At 39.8% G+C, this 23,777-nt stretch overlaps 1 protein-coding gene across 1 annotated transcript in view; it reads left to right on the top strand.

Moving 5' to 3' along the window:
• The window catches only part of MCCC2 (methylcrotonyl-CoA carboxylase subunit 2), a 1,233,028-nt gene that overhangs the window by 492,356 nt on the left and 716,895 nt on the right, over nucleotides 1-23,777 (top strand). The window contains exon 8 of the mRNA XM_044064435.1: nucleotides 11,078-11,177. Coding sequence (XP_043920370.1) covers nucleotides 11,078-11,177 — 100 coding nt within the window. The remainder of the gene's footprint in view (nucleotides 1-11,077; nucleotides 11,178-23,777) is intronic.

A 23,777-nucleotide genomic window follows, 5' to 3' on the forward strand; every position in this document is an offset into this window, starting at 1 on the left:
AATTAACAGAGACTTGAAGGATTTTATTTGGGAGGGGAAGAGGGGAAAAGTCAAGTGGGATAAGTTGATCCTCCTAATAGAATAAGGGGGCTTACGATTATCTGATTTGAAGGGATAATTTAGAGCTGCACAATTCACAGTTAAGGCTGCTACATATAATACAAAGAGAAAGCTACATTTCAAATTGAAAAGGGATGATGTTGAAGGGAGGGGATAATTCAAGAAATAAGGACAGAATGGGGCTTTGGATGCAGATCTGGTGAATTGCCTCTTGGTGAAGGTGGTTTCACCATTCCTGACTTTTTGAGCCATATCTGTGAGCCAGTTGGCAATCCAGTGAGTTGTGTAGGGATTTTTGCGTAGTTCGGTGAGTTTGTCCAAAATACCTTAGTGGAGTATTGTGTTGAATGCCTCAGCCAGGTGTAGGTAGGTGGTATGTACCGTCTTCTCTTAATCTATTGCCTTGGTTACCTTCCCAAAGATGTCTACTAGGTTAAGTAGGCATGATCTTCCTTTGACAAAACCAAACTGGGATTGGTCCATTGTCTGTAGGCTGCTAATGTCTTTGTTGATCATTTCCATGATAATTCATTCCATTTGAATAACTTTAGACTGACAAGCTAACTTGACCTCTTAATTAGCCTTGTTGGATTTAATTAGTCCTCTTAGTTTCCTGTTTAGCTTTATTAGTGAGCTCTTATCATTATGAGAGTTGTTTTTTCTGCTTTTGGCCATGACTTTTTTCCTTTTGTTATATACCCTGTTAAGATTAGGATTTCAACAAAGCGGTTTATTTTGAGGCTTACTTCTGGTAGGCACAGCAGCCCTTTACATATTTGCACAACATTTCTTAATAGGCTGTTGTGAACTCTGAGTTGGGAGGGGTATTGAATTTTGACAAACTGTCACTTAAAGGGATGTAGTTTGCTTTAGAATAGTTTCTAACTGTAACAGGTTTTGCTGGGTTTTCCACACTGATTTTTATTTCAAATGAAGCAGCTTTGCAATCTGACCACCAGTGAGGACATGACATGGAGGCGAGGGGGGGGGGGGTGCAACGCTCTCCCATATTGGTGAGAGGAACTTCCAGTATGTCTGAGCACTAACTCGTCAAGGGCATTTGTGCTAATAAAGTCCAGGAAACATCGTGTCTGCAAGTATGAGGCAGTGTATGTTTCCCATTCTGCAGAGAGGTAGTTAGTCTGCCATGACTAGAGTGTTAGGTTGGATGGAAAGTGCCTGCAGTAGGTCTAGATAAGAATTGTGGGATATAAATGGTGACCTATAGTTTGCTAAAAGAATGTAAGGGACTTTATCTGAGGTTATTTGCAAGTGGATAAACTCCAGGCTATTATCCTGTTTAACCAGCCTTGAGGTATACTTGTGCTACTGTAGATCAAGACACCTCCATCTTTAGTCCCTTTCTGTGTGGCTGATGGTCTAAATGTGTGGAAGGCATGTAGCCTTGCACTGCTGGAGTATTTTCTGTGGTTTTGAAGCATGTCTCGATAACAACATGGATGTCTATATTCAGCAGAGTGAGGAGATGATGTAGGGTGTTGAGTGTATTATTAAAGCTCCTAGCATTGAATAGCAACATCTTTAGGTTCCTTTGGGTTCTATTTGTTATGCCGGTAGGTTTGTCAATTTGGCATTGCCTAAAAAAGGCTCTGAGGGGGTGGATAACATTTTAGCCAAAATCTGGAAGCCTGGGGGACAGGTGCAAGCCATCTTCGGCAAAGCAATGTGGTCTGTTGAACATCTCCTCCCAGGTTGATAGGTATTGAATCCCCCTGTACTGATACAAGAAACTAAGCCAGTTGTTGAAGTCAGTAGTTTTTGTTCATACTGTGACATCCTTGGTGAAGTTAGAATGCTACTCAGTGCAAGGCACATACTGGTCTGAGATATATTCATAGATGTCCATAATGTCTCTTATATCTATAATCCAGAAAAGTATGTCTCAGTTGATTTATGCCCTCATGGACTCGTGATAGAGTCTTAGTGCTACCTGTGTTGCAGTGATTTGGCGGATCTTGCCTCCAGATAAGCAACAGTCTCTAATCTTCTCCTTGTATAGTTTGGTAAGTGGGGCATTTGTATGTTGTACAATGGAGTTCCTTATGAAAATAGTCCTGCTAAATTGCTTGCCTTATGGGCTTTGTTTTCTGGGGTCCATTGGGCATAGGCTTATGTGTGATGTTTGGTGTTGCTTTTTGTGTATGCTTTAGAGATTGCTGACGATAGGTATTGATGTTTGCAGGGTTAGGAGGTCTTTGAGGTTTGGGGGATTGCTTTTTAGCACCTCAGCATAAAATGGTTTGTGTGTGTGAGCACTGTGTGTGGTGAATGTGAAGTGTGTGAGTTCTTGATAGCCTTGTTTGTTTGTGAGATTTTTGCCTCCAAGGAAATTGTGTATGTGCATCTCTTGCATACTTTGTTGTTTTTTAAGGATTAAAAGATTGTCATTGAACATGAGACAGTTGCTGTATTGTCCCAGAATGCACATATCAACCAAGCTGGCTATGGAGACATTTGAAAATTCCATATTCATGTTGTTTAGGCCTGTATTAAGGTGTAGTATTAAGAATTTGAGGAGAGGGTTTTACAGAGGCCTCCTAGGGTGTTCTCTAGGGTTAGGGACTAGAGTTAAATAGTGCTGGGGAAAAGGTATTAGACAGTGATATGATATGATATTAGTGCTGTCTGATGCGTAACATGGCTGCTCTATTCTTAACTTTGTGCAGCGCATCACTAAATTGCAGGTTGCAATCCTAGTACTAGTTTTACAGATAATCTTTTGTGTTTTCCAGCTCAGATAGACCAGGCACCACTTACTGCCGCTAGATGGAATATCAGAGTCCTCTTAACACAAAAGCGCAAAAAAGATTGCTTGAGATTGTATGCTATCACAAAAAAACTTTAACAAACTAGCTAGACAAGGCGATTCCAAGTTAATCAGAGAAAGAGCACAACAGTTTGAGCAACTGCAGTAATTTCAGCCTTAAATACAGATAAATGCAGAAATAAAACAAAAAAATCAGTAGTCAATAACTAAAAGAGCTTCTCGAATTTGAATTTTAAATTCAAGTACTTAGCTTGTGCTTGGATGGCACGTGATGCACGGAAATTGCTTCAGAGGCACGGATGAGGACACCAAGCATTGATGAACTGTATAGGAATCAGCCAATAGCCTTGCAATCATGCCGAACTTATACAGGCAATTAAAACAGTGGAAACTGTTTAGAATCCTTTTATTGGGGCCAAAATTGCAAGAATACAGCAGAACCAATACAAATACAAAGTAGCAAATTATATAGTAACACTGACGGTAAAGCTTCTCAAAAATGCAGTTCTCAGCAGAGCCACTGCAGTGATCCCCAAGGTAAATTTTCTGTTTCCCATCCACCCGTCAAGGTTTCTCCTGAGGAGTGTTAGTGAGGGGCTCTGCCTGATGTATATTGGAATCCTGTTCTAAAGCATTGGGAGTCTCTGGGACAGGAATCTATCCCTCCAGCATGTCCTATTTATCGTTGTGGTGAGGTTTATATCTCTAGAGCATGTGGCTCTCTGGGATTTGTTTTTTTTTTTTAGGTGGAGCATGTCCATCAATTCTGGGTTGGACATGGCCTTGTATGTCAGGCAGAGATCACCTCTGAGTAAGTGGTATGCAACCGAGTACAGCTGGAGTTTCTTGAGTCGGGCTGCATAGGGCATCTGTTTGAGGCCAGTAATACTCTTGGTGAGGTACTTTTGTGGTCTTTCCAGCTGTTGCAGGTGTCTTGTAAGGTACATCCCAAATGGGGCGTTGTATTCTATGATGGGTCTAATGAGTGATGAGTAGAGAGGCACAATAACCTCTTTTGTTCTATATGCGAACCCTTTTGTGATTTGGTGGGCCACATAGAAGGATTTTCTAACCACCTTGGAAATATGATTATCAAAGGAGAGATTACTATCTAGTTGGGTCCCCAGATCCCTTATTACATTTTCTGTATTTAGGGGACTACCACCTATGTGGTAGTTCGTGGGTACTTTGTTTTTCCAAAGGGGATGACTATGCGCTTTTTGGAATTTAGCTTGAGGCCATGATTTTGACACCAGTTATCCATCTCGGTGAGACCCATCTGGAGGGTCTGTATCAGCCAGAGAATTAATTATGGCCCCTAGTTTGCAGTTGTCTGCGAACTTGGTCAGCCATAGTCCTCCTATGCTTGCCTTTACCTCTGAGAACAGGAGGGGTCCTAGGACTGATCCCTGGGGGGTGCCACTTGTAACCAGTTTAGAGTCGGACATAGAGCCTGCAACTCTCACCATGTAGGTTCTATCCATGAGCCATTTGGCAACCCATCTCAATATGTAGGGGTTTATGTTCAAGCTGGTGAGCTTGTCTATAATACTAGAATGGGGAAAGGTGTCAAAAGCCTTTGTGAGGTCTAGGTAGGCTGTGTGGACCTCCTTTCCCTCGTCTAATGCCTTGGTAACTGTCTCAAAGAAGTCCATCAGGTTTAGGAGGCATGATCTGCCATTAACAAAGGTTCCCAATGTCTCTGTTAATGAGTTCCATGATGATGCGTTCCATAGCTTTGCAGACCATACCAGGCTAGTCAGGCTTATAGGGCGATAGTTCCCAGGGTCTGTTGTGGCTCCACCTTTGTGGAGCGGGATAACTGTTGCTGTGCGCCACTCTGTGGGTACGTAGCCTGTAGAGAGGCTGAGTTTGAAAAGTGTGTTTAGGTGAGGGGTTAGTTCATTTTGGAGCTCTTGTAAGACACAACCTGGGACACCGTCAAGTCCCATTGAAGCTGTGTTTTTGGCTTTGGATAGGGCTGTTTTAACCTGTGTGTCAGTGATTGAGGGGGCCCTACATTCTTCTGGTATGGTTATGGGCCCTTAAGGGGGTGAGAGGGGGCTGAAGTTTGCACTAAACCTGTCTGCCAGAATGTTGGCAATATCAGCTGGTTCAGTGTATTTTGTGCCATTCTGCACTAACTCACAGCAGATCTGAGAGTCTCCACTTAGGTTCTTGACTTAGCTAAAGAACGCTTTGTGGTTATCTTTGGAGTCATTGGCAATTTTTCTTTCGAAACTAGCCTTGGATGATTTCATGAGGGATCGTAATTTCTTGCTGATACTGATCAGGGATGTCTTTCCTTCTTGGGATTTTACTCTTTTCTGTACTAGTTTCCTCCTCCTGTTGTATAGCTTGTTTATGGCAGGGGTCCACCAGACTTGTTTCCTTTTCTTGGAGGAGTGAGTCTTGGTTTTACTTGGGATAGCCCGAGCCATGCATTCCTGCAGATGCTCATAGAGTGCTTTTGTAAAGGGTTCAGCAGCTTGGACAGCACTGTCCTTTAGCATGGGGGCTATGAACTTTTCACCTCGGTCTTAAGTAATGTAAAGTTTGCTTTTGAAAAGTTTTTCACGGTGGTTTCCTTGATTGGGGGTGGGGGCGGAATGTGGAAATCCAGAGTGATTAGTCTATGGTCTGATCTAACCAGCGAGGGGTTGACCTCCAGTGTGGAAGACCAGTCGCCCATGTTGGTGATGACCAGGTCCAATATGTTGTTCCCTGTGGTGGGGATGTTGACCAGTTGATCCAGGGCGTTCGAGTTTATAAATTCTAGGAAGCGTTGGGCAAGGGAGTTAGTACTTGAGTAGTTCTCCCAGTTTATGTTTGGGTAATTGAAATTACTTAGTAGTAGGGTGTTTGGTAGGACCTTCATATTTCCCAGTGTCTCCAGAAATGCGGAATTGGGGCCCTGGGCCATGGTGGGTGATCTGTAGCAAGCTACAATTTGGATTGCAGTTTTGCCCGTTGTTAGTTGCACATGGATGATCTCTGATGCATTGTGCTGCACCACTAACCTGGAGGTGTGGGTATCCTTGATGAATATAGATACACCCCCGCCTTTTGTGTTTCAGTCCTGGTTCTGTGGCCAAAAGGTATGGTATGAGTCGTAGCCTAGTAGTGCTCTCAGAAGCCTTAAACCAGGTTTCTGTTACTGCACAGATGTCAATGTTCTCCATACTGAGGAGTGCCTCAAGTGCGTGCATTTTGAGGTTTAGACTTCTGGCGTTGAGTAGCATTACCCTCAGTTTTTGGTTGCTTGTGCTATTTTTGGTGGTGGGTTTGTCTTTTGAGCCTTGCCTAAAAAAGGCACTATGGGGGTGACAAGAGCCTTGGCCAGTATTCGAAAGCCTAAGGGTGACAGGTGCAAACCATCTCTTGTGAAGCAACATGGCTTGTCAAGCATGTCATCCCAGGCGGACAGATACTGGATCCCCTTTGAATGACACCAGAAACTTAGCCAATTGTTGAAATTAATCATTTTTTTCTTTATACTGTGGCATCATTCTTGGTGAGGGCAGGATGCTAGTCAGGGTCATACCGGCCTGGGCTACATGATCAGAGACCTCTTCCATGCCTCTTTTCATGTAGTCCAGGGAGGTACATCTCAGGTCATTCACACCAACATGGACAATGACAGAGTCATATTTGTACTTGTTCTGGAGTGACCTGAGTGCTTCTGTTATGTGGCAGATCCTGGCACCCTACAGGCAGCTAACTGTAACCTTCTCCTTGTCCAGCCTAGTTAGTGGGACATCAGTGTGCCTGACTATAGAGTCACCTATTACTAACCTGTTGGGTATGTTATTTTGCGTTAAAGGTTGTGATTGCGTGGCACACTGATTATGTGAAGTATGTGTTTCATGGTTGGTAATGGGGTGTGGAGGTTGCTTGGATGTCTACTTTGGAGGTCTCTGTTGCTTTTGTAGATTTTTATTTAGAGCCTCCGAGTATGTTTTCATGTATTCATGTGTGTTATTTGCCAGTGTTAGTTTATTAGGTCTATGTGCGACTGGTAGTGTGTTGCAAGTATTACCCTTCTCCTCTTGACTGTCAGTTCCAGTCTTGGGTTGAGAGAGCTGTGCCTCCAATTTGGCTGTATAATTGCGTCTGTCGCATATATTAGTGTTTGGTGGTAGGAGGAGAGGGTTGTCTGTGTACATGAGGCAGTTGTAACATTGCCTCAAAATGTCCAGATTCACCAGTTGGACTGGAAATACACCGGAAACTGCCCTTTGGACATGCCTGAATAGGTAGAGTAAGCTGTTTCTCTGATTGGCTGGTGGGGACGAATAGAGAACCTTGTCCTTCTGGACAGTATAGGGGGGTCTAGTGCTAGGGTTAATTAGTGCTTGCTATGAGTTTTAAGCAAGTGCTTTACTGTGACATGAATGGTTTGAGTGCTAAAGTTGAAGGTTTGTGTAGTTCCAAGGGAAAAATTGAAGAGTAGACGTCGTGGAACCAAGAATAGTTTAACTCTAGCTAAACAGCGCTGCCCGGTGCGCAAAACCACACAAATGCGGTTTTTATAGCAGGGAAGTGAAAGAGATAGAAATTAGCCCAAAATGGCCACTAAACTACTAACATCTGGGCTGAAACCACTCCTCCAGGGACAGATAGGCTGCTCAAAGCTCCCCTGTCTCACAGGTGAACAGAGAAACTTCCTTCTATCCAAGTAAGGTATGGGCAACACAAACTTGTAACACAGCCCTAGATTCAGCAATAACCTGAAAACTGGACTATACTAGTTCAGAAAGGCGGGAAAGAATGTATGATTGGTTATGTCATAAGTGATGGTTTAGTAAAGATTTTTCTTGTTTAAAAAAGGGAGCAGGAATTGTATATTTTTTGTAATGCTGCTTATATTATATGATATATGGCAATATATGTGAAATATAATGTTTGTTAATACAGTTTGATTACTTCTGTATAAATGTAAATTTGCCTGTGTCACAAGTGATAATTCAGTAAATGTGTTTAAAAAAATCAGAAACTAAAGTTTATTGTCCATAGTATATTGGAGCAGCATGTGTGCCAAAATGGCCAAAAAAATGTTTTGGACCAGTGATGTATAGACTTAAAGAACAGAATAGCAATCCCATCAGTAAAACAGATCTGTACAAACTGGAAAAAATAGATCCAAGAGCTTTTACAACATAGCCAAGTTCCAACTAAGGCTGATTGTAAATGCTATGGCCTCTAATTTTAACAGTACTGTTTCAGTTAAAGAACAAAACGCAGTTACTTACAGAAATTTCAATTTGATGTAAGAAGACAGACAAATCAGACACTACTGCTTGCTGTCCACAGTGTTTCAAGCCAGTATATGAGCCAAAATTTCTGCCATTCTGTCAACATGCTGATTCTTTCATAATGGTTGGAGCCCGTGTGTTAAAATGTCTATGCAAAAAAATATTATTTTGTTGAGGTTGTTTCCAGATTATTCACCATTTTCATGCTCATGGAAGGTTTACCATGCACTTTCCATTCTTGTAGATTACTGTCTGTCCTAGCCATAAGTGTGTATTCACAAAACCGTCTTAGTTTTTGGACAATTTCTCTGTAATCTATTTTTTTTATTTGTCACGTGTCCATCAGTAAACCAAACATGCATTTTCTCTTTTGTATTTAAAAATGCTGTTGTCGTTTGGGATAGTTTGTAATGTTGCAGTTTGAGCTGCTAATGAAGCAGTCTATGTGGAGTGTGTTACATGTCACTACTTTTAATGGCCGCAATATGCAGTATTTTTTAACTATATAAACCTCTGTACACTTTCTACCTGCCAGCTATCAAGTCAGCCTATACAGGGTTTGATTCCTTTTATTTCCTAAGGATAAAGAGTTTTCCTGTGAACCCCTATGGTTTTAGCCATTTGACCGGGCTATCATCCTGACAAACATAGGTAGTATGGTGCTGTCAGTAGCATCCTGGCAACGTAAACATGTTTTGTATGAAAGGTCTAAACCTTCCTCTTGGGTGGTTATGTGAGCACTTATATTACTGCAGGGGCAGTCTGTGCCCCTCGCAACAATTTGTGTGCACTATGTTGCATGGCTAATGAAGGCTGCCATCACGTGCATGTGGTAATACCCACGTTGTCCCTGTACTGGCCCCTGCCCCTTCAACATTGCCCCTGTTGTCTAGCAGTGATAGGTTTGGGAGTGCTAGCTTCAGCTGGCTAGGACCACCTCTTCTAGGATGGGCTCACACAGCCTTCCAGACTGCACTATTATGAACCAAAGTCACTAATAAAACTCTGGTCTCCTGGGGTGTCGTCAGAGCTTTATTCCTCTGTGCCACTAGCTTGGACCAGTAGACATAATTTTACCTGTCACATACTATTGTATCATAATATCTTTAGTATGCAAAGTTTTTGACACACTTTCTTACATAGTCGCTTTCAAACAGAAAGACTGGTTTAAGCTTATTTGTCACAGCCTAGTAGTTTGCTGTAAAGTCATTTTTTGCTTTCCCAGAATCAGTCTGGAACTGTGTTCCGGGCGGCCACAGTGGTGCAGAGGTTAGCATTGGTGCCTCACAGCAAGAGGTTCTCCGGTTCGATTCTCAGCTGGGGTGCCTTCTGTGCGGAGTCTGCATGTCTTCCATGTGGTCGCGTGAGTTTCCTCCGGGTGCTCCGGTTTCCTCCCACATCCCAAAGACATGCTGTAGGTGGATTGGACACTCTAAATTGGCCCTAGGCATGAGTGTGTGCATGTGTGTGCCTTCAGTGGAAGGTTGAGCAATTGGCTGGCAACTCAATACCGTAAAACTCCACTGCCAATCATGAGTGGACAGGTGATCCGCTGTGGCGACCCCTAACCGGGAAAAAGCCAAAAGAAGAAGACGAAGAAGTCTGGAACTGTGTTCCCCAGACAACGTTTATATTGGTCTGAGATGAAACACACAGATTTGCTACTTTTGATATGTTAAATTAAGATTCACTGCATATCATGCTTAGAAATGCAAATACAGTTCCTTTCTGCAACTTTGTTTGGTTTCAGCTTACTCTGTCTCTCCTTACTGTATTGGATGAACTCAGGCTATATTACTTGGCTATCACACTGACTTGTCAATACTTTTGTGTCATTTGACTGTCACACTGACTAGTACAGATGCTTTTGTTAAAAATGTATCAACAGTGTTGTTATAACTGATTAAATTTATATGTTTCAGCAAAGCATTCTGGAGGGGAAGACGAAAAGTTTTTGAAATTGTTGTATAATTTTCAAATACTGTAACAGATCTTAGCAAAGCTCTGAATGTCTATTGCTCCAGAGTCAGATTATCAAATGTGATGCCATTTCATAACCAGCACTGAGAGGATGGAACTCACACAGCAGTTTGTTTTATTTGTTTTTTTTGGAGCCTGATATAAAGATCTATGACAGTTATCACAGTCAGTTAGTTGAGTTGAGTTCAGTTTTAGTTTGAAGCTCATCACCTTGCCTTGTGGAAGTAAACATCTCAGCATCTAATATTGCCTTGCTGTATTATTTAAGTTAGCTAGGGAACAGTTATTCTTTAGACAGTCAGGAAATACAGTGCAATTAGTTAAGTAGTGTTTTTCTGCATCTGTTTGAATTTGTCCAACTGTCTTATTTTTATTTCTCCTGTGATTGAAAGTCTGGTGTTTATTGTACTTAAATATTTAGTATTCTCATGTTTTGTATTTTATTATTTATTATTAAATATTGTATATATTTCATTGTGGGTGGCCTTTTAGAAAATACATTTAACATCTTGAGAGTACTTGTACTTATTTTAGTGATGCCCTGGCCACTCTGAAAAGCCTTGCTTCTTTGGTTACACTGTACTATTTGTATTACTATTGATTTTACTCAGTATAATTGGATACCTTTGTAAGAGTTTGAAAGTAGTTGACTGGTAGCATATAGGTTACCTTATAGCCTGGGCAGAAGGAGTACAGCTAGTAAATCTATACCAGCCTTTCCCAGGAGTGAGTGAGTGAATGTGTGTGTGTATGAAAATCAAATACCCAGATGTAGGTGTGTTAGCTACTTGGAACTGAGATGCAGTGCTCCAAAGTGAGTCTTGTTTGGGAACTGGAGTGCCAGAGAGTCCAGTCCTAGGTCTGGAACATGTTCCATGTGTGCTCTTGGGGGAATTTGTGCTTGATGCAGTGTGAATGAGTGTATGTTATGAGAAAGAACTGCTTTAGTATGATATTAGCAGATTCTAAAGCTCAGGAATGATTTTCTGTCTAGGAAGTCTGGTGTTACTGATCACTATGCCGCGGATGATGCTCATGCACTACATCTGGCTAGGAAATCTGTAAGAAGTTTGAATTACCAGAAGAAACTTGATGTAAGTATTCACTAACAATTGTTGCATTTTCTTTCTCCTTTTTATTTTAAAGGGTTAAAAAATAAATTACAAATCACCTTTGGTGTATCATATACATCAGAGCACACATATGGAACTTTGTTAGCATTGTGTAGAAAATAAATAAATAAATAAAGCAGCACAGTGTAACCTGGCTACTGTGATTGATGTTACCTCTTTATGAAGACATTGGCAATAGTGCTGCAACTTTGGTACTTTTAATTTTTTTTCAGATTTTAGTATTACTTATATTTTTTTCTTATGAATATATTTTACAAATATTATTTTTACTGATTAATATTGTAAAGAGGGAAGATAAACCAAAGGCCAGTCTGTAGTGGACATCTTCATTCTGCCCCCTCAGATGAAGTTATCCCCAACTGTGGGGGCTCCTTGAAAAAAATGGATAGAAAATATAGAAGAGTGAATTTCAAACATTGCTCTTGAATTTTAAACTTCTTTTTTGCAAGAGGATAAGCCCTCCCCTGCATCCCCAGTTTGTGGGGCAAAAACCCTCCCACCCCCAAACTTACCACATTTTAAATCAGAGATTGCCACACTTCACAGAAAAGGGAATATTTTGGGAAATGGCCATCTCAGACTTAATATATGTAAGTCCATTTTTTGGTCATTCAATGTCTATGTTGCTGGACTTGCTGTAGCAGGTTCCAACATTTCAGATGTTTTCCCCAAATGTGGCACTATAGGAAGTGTAAAGCTTGTTATCTTTGTTGAAGGTTAGTGCTTCCATTGCTTGCTTCAAAATTGTCTCCACTGCAAACATTTGTACCATGGCCACTTAGTCTTCAATTTAAGTAGAATATTATTTATATTCATCATTTTTGGTGGAGATAGCACTAAAGATTTTCAAAATAAACAATGTTTTAGGCAGAATTACCATCTTAATAGGCATTACTTGTTCTTCCATGGTAAAGAAAAATTTGTTCCAGTTTATGACTAAATTTAAAATTTTATCAACAACCTTTTAAATGTTTGTATCATTTCTTTACTATTAGACATAATTGTTATACTAAGGTGTTTCATTTGATTGCTATTCCAGTTGAAGTTAGAATATTTCTGTATGAACGTTTTTTATTAATTATTAATGTACTTATTTTATTATACTTAAATCTTAAGTTCATGATTTCTTCAAACTGACGTATAGAACTAATTATATGCTCTAACGAATTCTCTATATTTCCTTTTGCTGGTAAAATATCAGCAAAGAGTTGAATGTTTAGTTCGAAATTTTTTTATTTTGATACCATTAATGTTTTTATTGGATCTCATACTATTAGCAAATGGTTCTGTAGCTAATACAAAATGTAAAGGTGATAATGGAGAATCTTGTTTGTGCCCTTTTGGAATTTAAAGGAATTAGAAAGAAAAGAACCTGTTTTAACATAAGCACAAAAGTTATTGTATAACTTAGAAATGAATGCTATTAGCTCAGATGAGAAATTATGTACTTTAAGTATTTTCAAAAGGCACAACCAGTTATTAAAACAACCCCCCTTGACACTATGGCTGAGTTCATAAAAGGCTCCTTTTTTACAATTTAAATACAAATAAGGAAATGATATCATACCATATCTACCCAATAAAATGTATACATTAATTATATACATACAAACTATTTGAATGAATATCAATTTTGTAAATAATTTACAAATAGTAAAATATATACAAGTATTTATAAAAATCTTATATTTTAGCAGGCTTTTAACAGAAATTGTTTCATTAAGTTCTGGTTCCATTTCATTTCTAAATGTTGTAAAATACAAATCTACCAAAATCTATAAAGCTTACTGTCATTTTAACGGAGAGACAGCATATAAACAAATGTGAATATATCATTCCAATATTAACTTTTATGTATGTAAAAAGCTATCATTTTTATATTTTGTTTATAACATAGCATGTCTTTTCTGCATGCTATTGCATGTCACGTATACTATCAGTTGCACACTACTGGACCATTTTAAGAAACCAGAATGTAACTTAACATGCCTGTTTAGTGTTGTTTTGTTACATCTTGTATTATATTTAATAGTACATTAACCAACTCTGCTAAGATATCAGAAAGTGTCCCACCTAAAATAAGTTTCATCTTAATTAACTATTAAAATGAATAATTTAACCTTTTAAACTCTAAATGATAAATGGCTTTAGTTTCATGTATAGCTAAAAAAAATCAAACTCTAACATTTTAGAAATAATATTCAGCACTTGTTCATAAGAACTTCCTTAAATTAGTAACACTTTGTAACTATGAAATACATTGATTTTCATTTGTGTTTCAGTTTTTTACTCTTTTTTTGTCTTTTATTAACCATCTCTTGTTGCATTTCTCTTCAAAAAGTTGATAGATTCCAGTCCATTTCTTCTGTTTTTTTTTCTATGATTTTATTTTTCTGTATAAAGTTCATTGTATCTTCCAAGGTGTTCCTTCTGGAAGGTGAATCCTTATTTTTGCTGGAAACGAGATTTGTGTTGTAAAATTGTATTTCTTTAAGCTTTTAGCAAGTAGCTCAGAGGCTTTTCTCTTTGACATCACTAATGTTGAATAGTCATTGTCAAATTCTATAGTATTTTCTTTAATTTTAACTCGATAATTAGTCCATGCAGCTTTTAAGACTAAATCCTTATTATAACTTGAGAAAAAATCTTTTTTAAATATGAGTTGGAAAGTGATCTCTGTGCCCTTTCAATGCCAAAGCAGCCAGGCATTAAGGAATTAAATCCTACTGTCTCCCTCTTCTTTTTCAGGAATGCCATAAATCCTGACGTTATTCCTTCTAGATCTGTTATTTAAGTCTTCTATTTTTTCCCGAAATAAGTTGTTTTGTTTCAGAAGAAATTCAGTGTTGTTCTCATTTTCAAGTAATCTTCCATCAAAATCAGACATTGAGTCTTCTATACTTGAGATTTGTGATGATTGTTGTTTAAGAGATTCACTTAGCACTTCAACTTGTTTTTTACATTTCTCTTTAAAATTGTCCATTTTGTTTATTAATTTTTCTGTCTTTAAAGATAACTCATTGATGTTCCTTAGTATAGCCTGTAGTCTTTTTTCATTGTACTGCCCTGTACACTGGGCTTAGAGTGGCACATTCTGAGACAATTTTTTTTCTAGTTTTCTTGACAAAAAAAAGGAGTTAAGAGTTTCAAACTTGTTATTTTTGTAGTAAATCTTTCAGCAGATGTTCAGCTATAAATCCATCAAGTTTTGAAATGTTCCATTTGAGTTTTGTTGTAAAAATCCTGTCAGAGATGTTAAAATGAAGCAGAGCTAAAAAAAGTGCTATTAACTGCTCACCATCTTGGCCATGCCCCAAGGCTATTTTCTCTTGATTATCATAATGGTTGTATCCCCAAATTTGTGAGTCTCATATTTTCTTGCTAAAGAGGACTTATTTGACTTGTTTTCCTTCCTTCTCTGCTTATACTTAATTTGCCTAATAGTTTCTTTCCCACCTTTATTCTCACCCTCATCCTTTATATATTCTCTTTATTACCTCTACTGTGGTTTGATAAAACCACAGTGATCCATATGTATCAATTTTTATAGCATTATTGCAGTTTTCTTACATATAGACATAAACACTTTATAATCTTGATTTTAAATAGAAATTGGTTTGTACAACACAGATTACAGGAGGTCTTTCCTGTCTTTCACAGTACTGCTACCACTTCTTTTCTCCAGGATGCAGTACCTTTCCTCTTTCAATACATTACTAAACAATGCATTCCACATTTTTATCAATTTCTTCCCCCCAGCTTCCAACTCTATATAGGAATGACATCTTTTTGCAGGGATTTTTAGGTGAATTTGCTATTCATCACAGTTTGTTTGTTAAACCTTATGCAAATGTTCATAAAAATGAAATATTATCATCTCTCAGGGATCTCTAGCATCATGCTAGCAATTTCTGTGCTCTGTGTTTATTGTAAACATGCAGTTATTTAATAGCAAAGTACTAGGTACCCCTTCAGAGGCACTTTTTATCTGTTACAGCACCTCTCAAATTTTAACTGCTACTCAGTCCTTACATTCTTCTCTTTTCATTAATTATGTAGGAAACTCCACATGTCTCTCTCTCTTACTTTATTACCTTGCATTTGTATACTAATTCTGAGAGGGACATGGTCAGATACAGTTATTGAATGAGTCTCAGTATCTGTAGTCAAATGAACATGAATCTGTGATGCATAGATTCTGTCCAAACTGGCCTATTTGCTCTACCTTGGGGAATACTACACTAATTGTATTTGAGCTCCTGTTATTGAAATAATGTCCTCTGTACCAAATACTTTAATATACTTCTTTGAAAATCTACTATCTCTAGTTGTAACATCTTGTATAGCTACTCCAGCGCATTCTTACTATTAAAAATGAAATTCCAGTCCTACTCATGATTAAAATACCTTGTTAAAAACACAATGTCCTTCATTCTCATGTTGCAGTATTCATAACTGTAGGGAGGTCACTGCCTGCAGCACTGGACATCCGGCCAGTATACCAGAATCTTAGGATCAGGGGTACGTGAACGTTGGCTATAAAAGTGACATCTGCACATCCCCACTTTAGAACTTTTCTGCCCCAGTGATCTACGGATCTCTGATTGCCAGCTCCGGGAATCAGTTTCCTTGTTTGTTTCGGCTGTCTGATACAGATAAGTACCCTTTTGGGTTTTTTGTTTACCTTTCTTCTAGCTTTTCAAACATACATGTCAGCTAGGAAAGGGAAGTGTGCTTGTGAAAGAAAAATTCCACATAAGGACACGCATGATCAGTGCTTATTTTGTTTAGGTGAAGGCGATGACCATATGTCTTGCGACATCTGCAAGTCTTTCATGCCAGAAACAGAATACAGCCACTTGGCTGCCCTAAAACTTACTTAGAAAACCAGAGACTCTGGTGTTTGGCATTAGGCATGGAGGGGTGGGGTAGGTACCTCAGAGGAACCACCTCTAAAGAAGGCCAAAAGAGTTAGGCATGATACCCATGCTGTACCTCAGGATTCTGGCGAGATTCTTGAGGCAGATGTTGGCCAAGGGTCCCATTGGACGTTGGTTTCACAGCTAGAACCAGGAGCCATGGTGGAAACAGGTTTGGCAGAAACACAGAGCGATCAGCTCCTGATGATGATGGCGAACCATGGCTCATGGCATTGGAGGGGCCTACTCCCATCTTTCCATCCACCCAGGCATTGGCTTCAAAACCAATGGATCCTTCTACTCCTCTTAAGAGGAAGCAACAATTAAAACACAGAGAAACAGAACCAGCTCCTGGATGGAAACCTTTTCCCAAAATATTTTCAGAGCTTTCCAGACCCTCCACTCTCAGGTGCCCCATCCAGCCCCTACACTTGTGTAGGCCTTAGAGGATTCAGAGGAAGAGCTCTCCTCTTCTGATTAATCACTTACTTATTGTTCCCAAATGGAATCTCCCAAGGATTTCATTACTCCTGAGGATGAGGACACTATTAGTCCTGAATCTCCGGGGGAAGAATTCTCCTTTGGGGACACCATTTCTCTTATGAGAGAACATTTCAAATAGCAGGCCTCAAATGTTTCAGAAACTAAAGTAAGGCATTTTGAACTACTGCAGATGGACCAGCCCTCCCCATCTCCAGTCCCTCCCCTACTCCCAGCCTTTCATGATACCTTTCTGACTGCATCTCAGGCCCCTGATTCTCATCCCCCAGCTTCCAAACATCTGGATAGCTTTTTTAATGTTCCTCAGGATGCACAGTTCTTATTCAAGAACCCCCCCCCCCCTGCAGACCCAGCCGTCATAGTAGTGTCAGCAGACAAATCATTCAGACACCTGCCTTCCAGCTCGCTGTTTCCCTCAGACAAGGACAGCAAATTTATGGATAGGCTAGGAAAGGAAGTTTATACTACTTCCACACTAGCCATCGGAACCCTATATTATCAAACACACATTGCTAGGTTTGTTTTAGATACCCTATCAAAACCCTCTGCATTTATACCAGATGTGCCAGACTGTCCTGCTAAGTCACAACTCTTCGCCCTGCTCTCTATTACCTCTCAGGTGACCAAGCACTCCATCAAGTGCAGTTATGATGCGGTAGAAGCATCTTCCAAATCTGCAGCCTCAGGTTCTGTCCTGAGAAGATACTTCTGGGTGAGGCTCCAGTCCCTTCCCATGGATGTACAAACCAAATTGCTGGATGCACCACTTGATAATAAGGCCCTTTTTGGTGCAGCTTCTGCAGAGCTCCTAAAAATCCCTGCAAGAAAAGGGCAAGGAGCTACAAAATTTAAAACATTTGTTAGTCTCACTTATTCCTAGGTACCATAATAACTACCCTCAAAGGACCATTTTTATTAGGAGGTAGTCATCTCAGTCTACTGCCTTACAAGCTATGGGATGGAGACAATCTAGGAAACACTCCACTCCTAGACCACCCTCCTCTTCCACCCCTACTTCCTTTTGGAGGCAGCCTTACCCTGATGGAGCCCCTCCACTGTGACTCAAGCCCATTACCCACCTCCACACCCCCTGTCCCTTTGCCTCACCCTTTCCCTACCCTCCTGGCAGAAGATCAACTCAGAGACTTGGGTCATCTCCATCATTCAAAAGGGTTATTTTATGCCTTGGTGGACACTTCCTCCTTTCCAGGGGATACCCCAACCCTCTCCAAGTCAGCTTCATCTCTTTCCTCCAATTCTGGATGAGCTTTTAGGTAAGGGCACCATAGAAAGAGTACCTCTAGATCAGACAAACAAGGGATTTTACTCAGTGATGTTTTTGGTCCCAATAAAAGATGATCCTTGGGGACCAATTCTGGATTTGTTAGTCCTCCGTCTATTTCTCAAGGTGTCTACCTTCAGAATTCACCTTGAATTATGTCCTACCCCTCATCCCCCACCAAGCTTTCACGGTATCCCTGGATCTGAAGGATGCCTACCTTCATATCCCCATTCATCCCAGCTACAGGAAATTCCCATGTTTCTCAGTGGGTTCCTTGCATTTTCAATTTTCTGCACAGCCATTTGGGCTCTCTAGAGCTCGCAGCGTATTTGCAAAGTGCCCAGCTCCAGTTATTGCCCACTACAGTGTGCAGGGCATTCAATTATACCCCTAACTGGATGACCTGTTAATAATTCTCCAGGACTGTCACACCCTTCACTGTCACCTACGCATTGTGTCCAAAACCTTGGCAGACCTAGGGTTCACTATGAATCAGCAAAAGTCTCACCTGACACCCACCGCAGACCTGGTGGTCTTAGGGTGCAGGGTAAAAACTGACAAGATGACAGCCTTCACCCCCTGCCAGAAGGTAGAAGCTCTCAGCCCTTACCTTCAAACACTTCTCTTTCTTCAAACCATATGAGCCAGGGAATTCCACAACAACCAGAACAAAGTTCAGGGAGAGTGGTCCTCCCTCAGACAAAGGGACCACATCAGTATCAAAGAGATGAGGGCCCTTCTCCTAGTATTACAAACATTCCACCAAATTCTCTTACTAGCCACCTTGAAAGTAGTCACAGACAAATATGACTGTCCTGTGGTATATCAACAAGCAGGGGGGACAAGGTCCTGCCTGCTTTGCAGCTTGGCTATTCAGATTTGGTCCGTAGCAGCAAAACTACACATTCATCTGCTAGCAGTATACATTCCTTCTGCAGAAAATGTAATGATGGCCACTCTCAGCAGAGCCTCTGCACCCTCTCACGAATGGATGTTTCACAGGGAGGTGTTCTTGGATCTTATTCACAAGTGGGATATTCCTCAGGCAGATGCCTCTGGTTTGCACAAGAGATCCACATCCACAGGCTTGGAAGGTGGACGCCTTCTCTTTTTCTTGTGTGGGGATTTATCTTTATGCTCCCCCCCCATCACACTGATTCAAAAAGTCCTTCTGAAGATCCAGAGGGACAAACCAAAAATCCTGCTGATGATCCCCTTTTGGCCAAGACAGCATTGATTTCCCCGACTTCACCTACTAGCCAAGGGCAATCACCACAGGTTACCCCACCGATTTGACGTACTCACACAAATACAAGGGATCTCTTATACACCCTCAGGTGCTCAACCTCAGACTGACCCTATGGGTGATAGAGTTCTGATCCCCTTCAGACACCTATATTCAAAGGATGCACTCAATGTCCTACAGGAGGCCAGGAAACCTAGTACCAGGAGAAATTATGTGTCAAAATGGAAAAGATTCTCCAGGTGGTGTCAAAAGAAAAAACAGGACCCTTTTCTTATTCCAGTACCCATGAACCTTTCTTACTTGTGTGAGCTTCTACATTCAGGACTGACCTACTCTTCTGTTAAGGTACACTTGTCAGCCATTTCCGCCTGTCTCCCTTTAGTACCTCCTGTGACATCCAGATTAGAGGTAAAACTATTATTAAGAGGGGTCCTCCATGTCAGACCACCTTGTAAACCGATACCTCCTTCATGGGACCTTAATTTTGTCCTTGAAAAACTCACATTACCTCCATTTGAACCAGCTCACTCAGCATCACTGAAACTATGTACTTGGGAAACAGTACTGCTGGTGGCCCTCACGTCCGCCAGGAGGGTTTCAGAAATCCAAGCCCTTATGGCTACCCCTCCTTACCATATCTTCCATAAGGACAGGGTCTCCTTCAGGACTAATCCTTCCTTCATGCCTAAAGTGGTTAATGAGCTGTCCTTGAATCAGACCATTAACCTTCCTATTTTCTTCCCTCAACCTCAAAATTCCTTTGAAAGAACTTTACATTCCTTGGATGTTCATAGACAACTTGGGTATTACTTCGACAAGACCAAATCCATTAGAAAGTCTGACCAGCTGTTTGTCTCCTTTCACCCAAGGGAAGTGGGGAAAGCAGTCTCTAAACAGACTATGTCATCATGGATTTCTAAAGCTTGTTATTCCTTTCATGGAAAAGATTTAACTGCCAATGTGAGAGCTCATTCTACTAGGCCTGCTGCTTCTTCAGCAGCCTTTTTCAAGGAGGTGGGCTACGCTTTCATACTGGAAGCGGCCACCTAGTCTTCAGTTCATACCTTTACCAAGCATTACAAACTAGATTTGATTTCTGGAGCCAGAACTGGGTTTGCTAAGTCAGTTTTACAGGGTCCCATCAACCTACCTCCCAGGCACATACGTAAAACTTTGTTACTCTCCCTACAGTTACGAATACTGCAACATGAGAATAGAAGGACATAGATTAGTTGTGTAAGAACTTACCATAACCTTAGCTGTCCTCCTCTTCCATGTTGCAGCATTCAGCCCCCCCACACGGTTTATCCTTCTTGTGCGACATTTCCCTATCTTCTGTCCATCAAACAGGGCACAGCAACAGGCACATACCTCTATAAAGTGCCTTCTTGCCTGGTGGCATATGTAGGTCTGAAAAACTTCCTTTTTTTTTTTTTTTTACTTCCCAGGGGGTGCTACTGTATGCGTCAGTCATTTCTGAAGTGGGTACGTGCAGTCGTCACTTTTATAGCTGACATAGGTTTATGGCTGTGGCATGAAACATCGCATGTACCCCTGATCCTAAGACTTTGATATACTGGCCGGATGTCCGGTGCTGCAGGCAGTGACCTCCCCACAGATGACTACTGCAACATGGAAGAGAAGGACATCTAAGGTTATGGTAAGTTCTTACATAACTAATCTTTTCTCTTTGTCTTACAGGTAATATAAAAGTGTGCCAGAGTAAATCTCCTTCCTTGGAAAGAACCCCTAACTGCCGCAAATCAAAAAATATTATTTTTTTCTTTTATCAAATGAAGCCCCTCTCCCTACTGATGTAATTACTCTTCACTTCCTTTGTCTTTTACACTGCTGGATATCCATGCTGAAACCTTTGCTTCCTCAGGTTTCGCATGCTCATTTCTGTCCAAGTGTGTTTTCCTGTTGCACTGCTGTTTTCACAGTTGTAGGACATTATCCTTCACCCTTTATCTGTCCTGTTAAAGTTATTTCTTTACATCTTAATGTTGACAGTGTAGACCTTCTAACAAGTAAACGTCACTATCACTAATGATGTTTGATATTGTTTTTGCATATAATGTTTAGCCTGGCATCTTATATAAAGCACAATTGTAGGTGGCAGGAAAAAGTTCTGTATGTTAGCAACTTATCAGCCTTTTTATATCTCATGTTACCCTTTTTTCAAAGATTGCATTTGATCACGTTTCCATTTCTAAAACTCATAGCGCACACAGAACTAGATGCAATTAAAAAGGAAAAGAAAAAATGTAATACTTCAAGCTATGAGCTAATGCTTTAAGTTCTGTGGTAGCATAGCTTACACAGGTTTTACTTACAAAAACGCTGACGAGTCATGCTGTAATGTAGGATTTCACCTGTGATTATTTTAAATATAATGCCTTTTTGTTGCTGTCTAATCTACTTTCCTCCCTAGCATATGTTTAGTGAAATATCAGTTTTTTTCATACCTCAAAGAAAATGTCACTACCATCCTTCAATTAATAAACTTAATATTGTTGTGATTTATTTAACACTTTCTCAGTTGGAGTCGCTGAAGCAGTGTTTCCAATTAGAAACTAATAATTTTGATCTTCATTTTAGCTTAATTTTCCCTTCTCATTAAGCTCCATACCAATGTCCTTTTCAGTTTAAATTCTCTCTCTTGAGGGAATACTGAAAAGGTCACTTAGAGTGCAGTATTTAATCATTTGCTGATTGATGATGTCTGTCTTATTTCAAGTGCATCTGTTTACAGATATTTCTGAGATTAGCATTTATCCCAGTTCCTTAACTTCCTTTAATTTTAAGCTATTTAGCTTAGATAATGAGACCCCTTTGCTAAATGACATGTAGTAGCCTTATCTATTTGCCTTTGTATTTACATAAACTGTTAATAATACTTTGATAGTTTTCATTTGAGCTGTTCAGTTCTCAGCAACAAATAGCAGCACTTTGCATTTTCACCATTCTGTATACAGTGCAAATCTTGGCATGTTATACGTGTAACTAATTACTGTCATACCCATTTATTCTTTAATTTATGTAACAGCAGTTGATGTACCCACAACAGAGGACTATTAAATGACTTATTATAATTTATAGTTTTACAAAGATGACGTGCAGTTTCAGCTAAAAGACCTTTTCAGAAATTAAAACAACTACATATTTGGTTTCTTTTTGTCTTCTGTCCTTTTTTTCATGCAGCTAAAGATGAAATTGAGATTGCTACTTCAGTTCCATCACTGTCAATGTAGTTAAAACCTCTTTTCGCTACTTTTCATGTCTTAACAGTCCAAATATATAACCATTGCAGTCCTACTTTTTTTTCATAAAGTTTATCTTATCTTCCAACTTACTCCTCATCTTCAGCTAATATCATTACAAACATTGGGTTTGAAATTAAATTTATTATTATGCTTTTGTTCAGTTCCTAGTTTTCTCAATGTCTTTGAAGCAGTGGGAATGGTTTTACTAGAATAATCTATCCTTGGCCCAGATTACTGAAGGAAGGCTGAGAAGCTGAATCCTTTTCCACTTGCTGGTTTGTTTTCTTTTGACCAAATCTTTTTAACTATCTGCTCTGCTTCCATGAACATCCTTTACCCACCAAGAAAAAAACAGTCTGGAAAGTGCTAGATATAACAGTTTGAATCTCAGCCCAGATTGACACCATCTCTCATTACTGGGATTAATTGACTTTTTTGGCCTGGTTTAGTTAATAGTATTTTTTCATGCAACTCTTCTGTCACCAACTTTCAACACATTTTCCCTCTGACACGTATTACTCCAGCACATCCTTCTACTGGTACATTTACATCTTCACCAGAGTAGGGCTCATCTGTTTCCTTATACCATGATATGGGATCTGCATACAATGTGCTGTCTTAGTTAATAGTTCAATCCAGTTACTTATTTGTGTCCTCATAAAACTGATAATCTGTGCTCTCTCCAGTTTTAACAGAGAACCTCAGATTCTGTTTCTGAGCTCTGTCTTCAGTTTCTGCTATTTTTGAACAGTTCTTTTGGAAAGCTTCATTTTTGCCATTCTTACCTTTACACTAATGTCTAACTTCTGCAAATTATGCATGTCATCTAAATCTTTGCTTATTTTTTTCTGTATTTTTTTCCAAGTCAGTTGACTATGTATTCTGTAGTGTCCTAGAAAAACTGACTGACTTGCCTTTTGGAGCCTACAGAAACAGAAATTCTCACTTAGAAGACGGCTTTGTTGGTAACCATCGCTTCTGCAAAAAAGGGTTTCAGGTGGATCCATTCTTATTTTTGTACAAGGGCAAGAGTGTTTTTGAGAACAAATCTCTCCTTAGTACCAGAAGTAGTCATGGATCACAGAACATACCCTAAACCAATCTGTTCAATTACCTGTCTTCTTTTCCTGTCTTTAAAATAGGAGGGGGCAATATTAATTAATTACTTAAACCTTTGCTAACTGAGTAAGCACACTGGTCCAAGGGCCATTTTCAGGCATGATCCAGGCCAAAAGACATACTGTGGTTTTAGAACTTAGCATATTCAGAAACAATTAATAATCCATTTGAAAATGGAGTTGTTGTAAGTAGAATAACTGGATATTAATAGTTCTGGAGATGAATACA

The sequence above is a fragment of the Protopterus annectens genome, chromosome 2.part2 (assembly GCF_019279795.1).
Source record: "Protopterus annectens isolate FY-2018-M chromosome 2.part2, PAN1.0, whole genome shotgun sequence".
Lineage (NCBI taxonomy): Eukaryota > Metazoa > Chordata > Ceratodontiformes > Protopteridae > Protopterus > Protopterus annectens.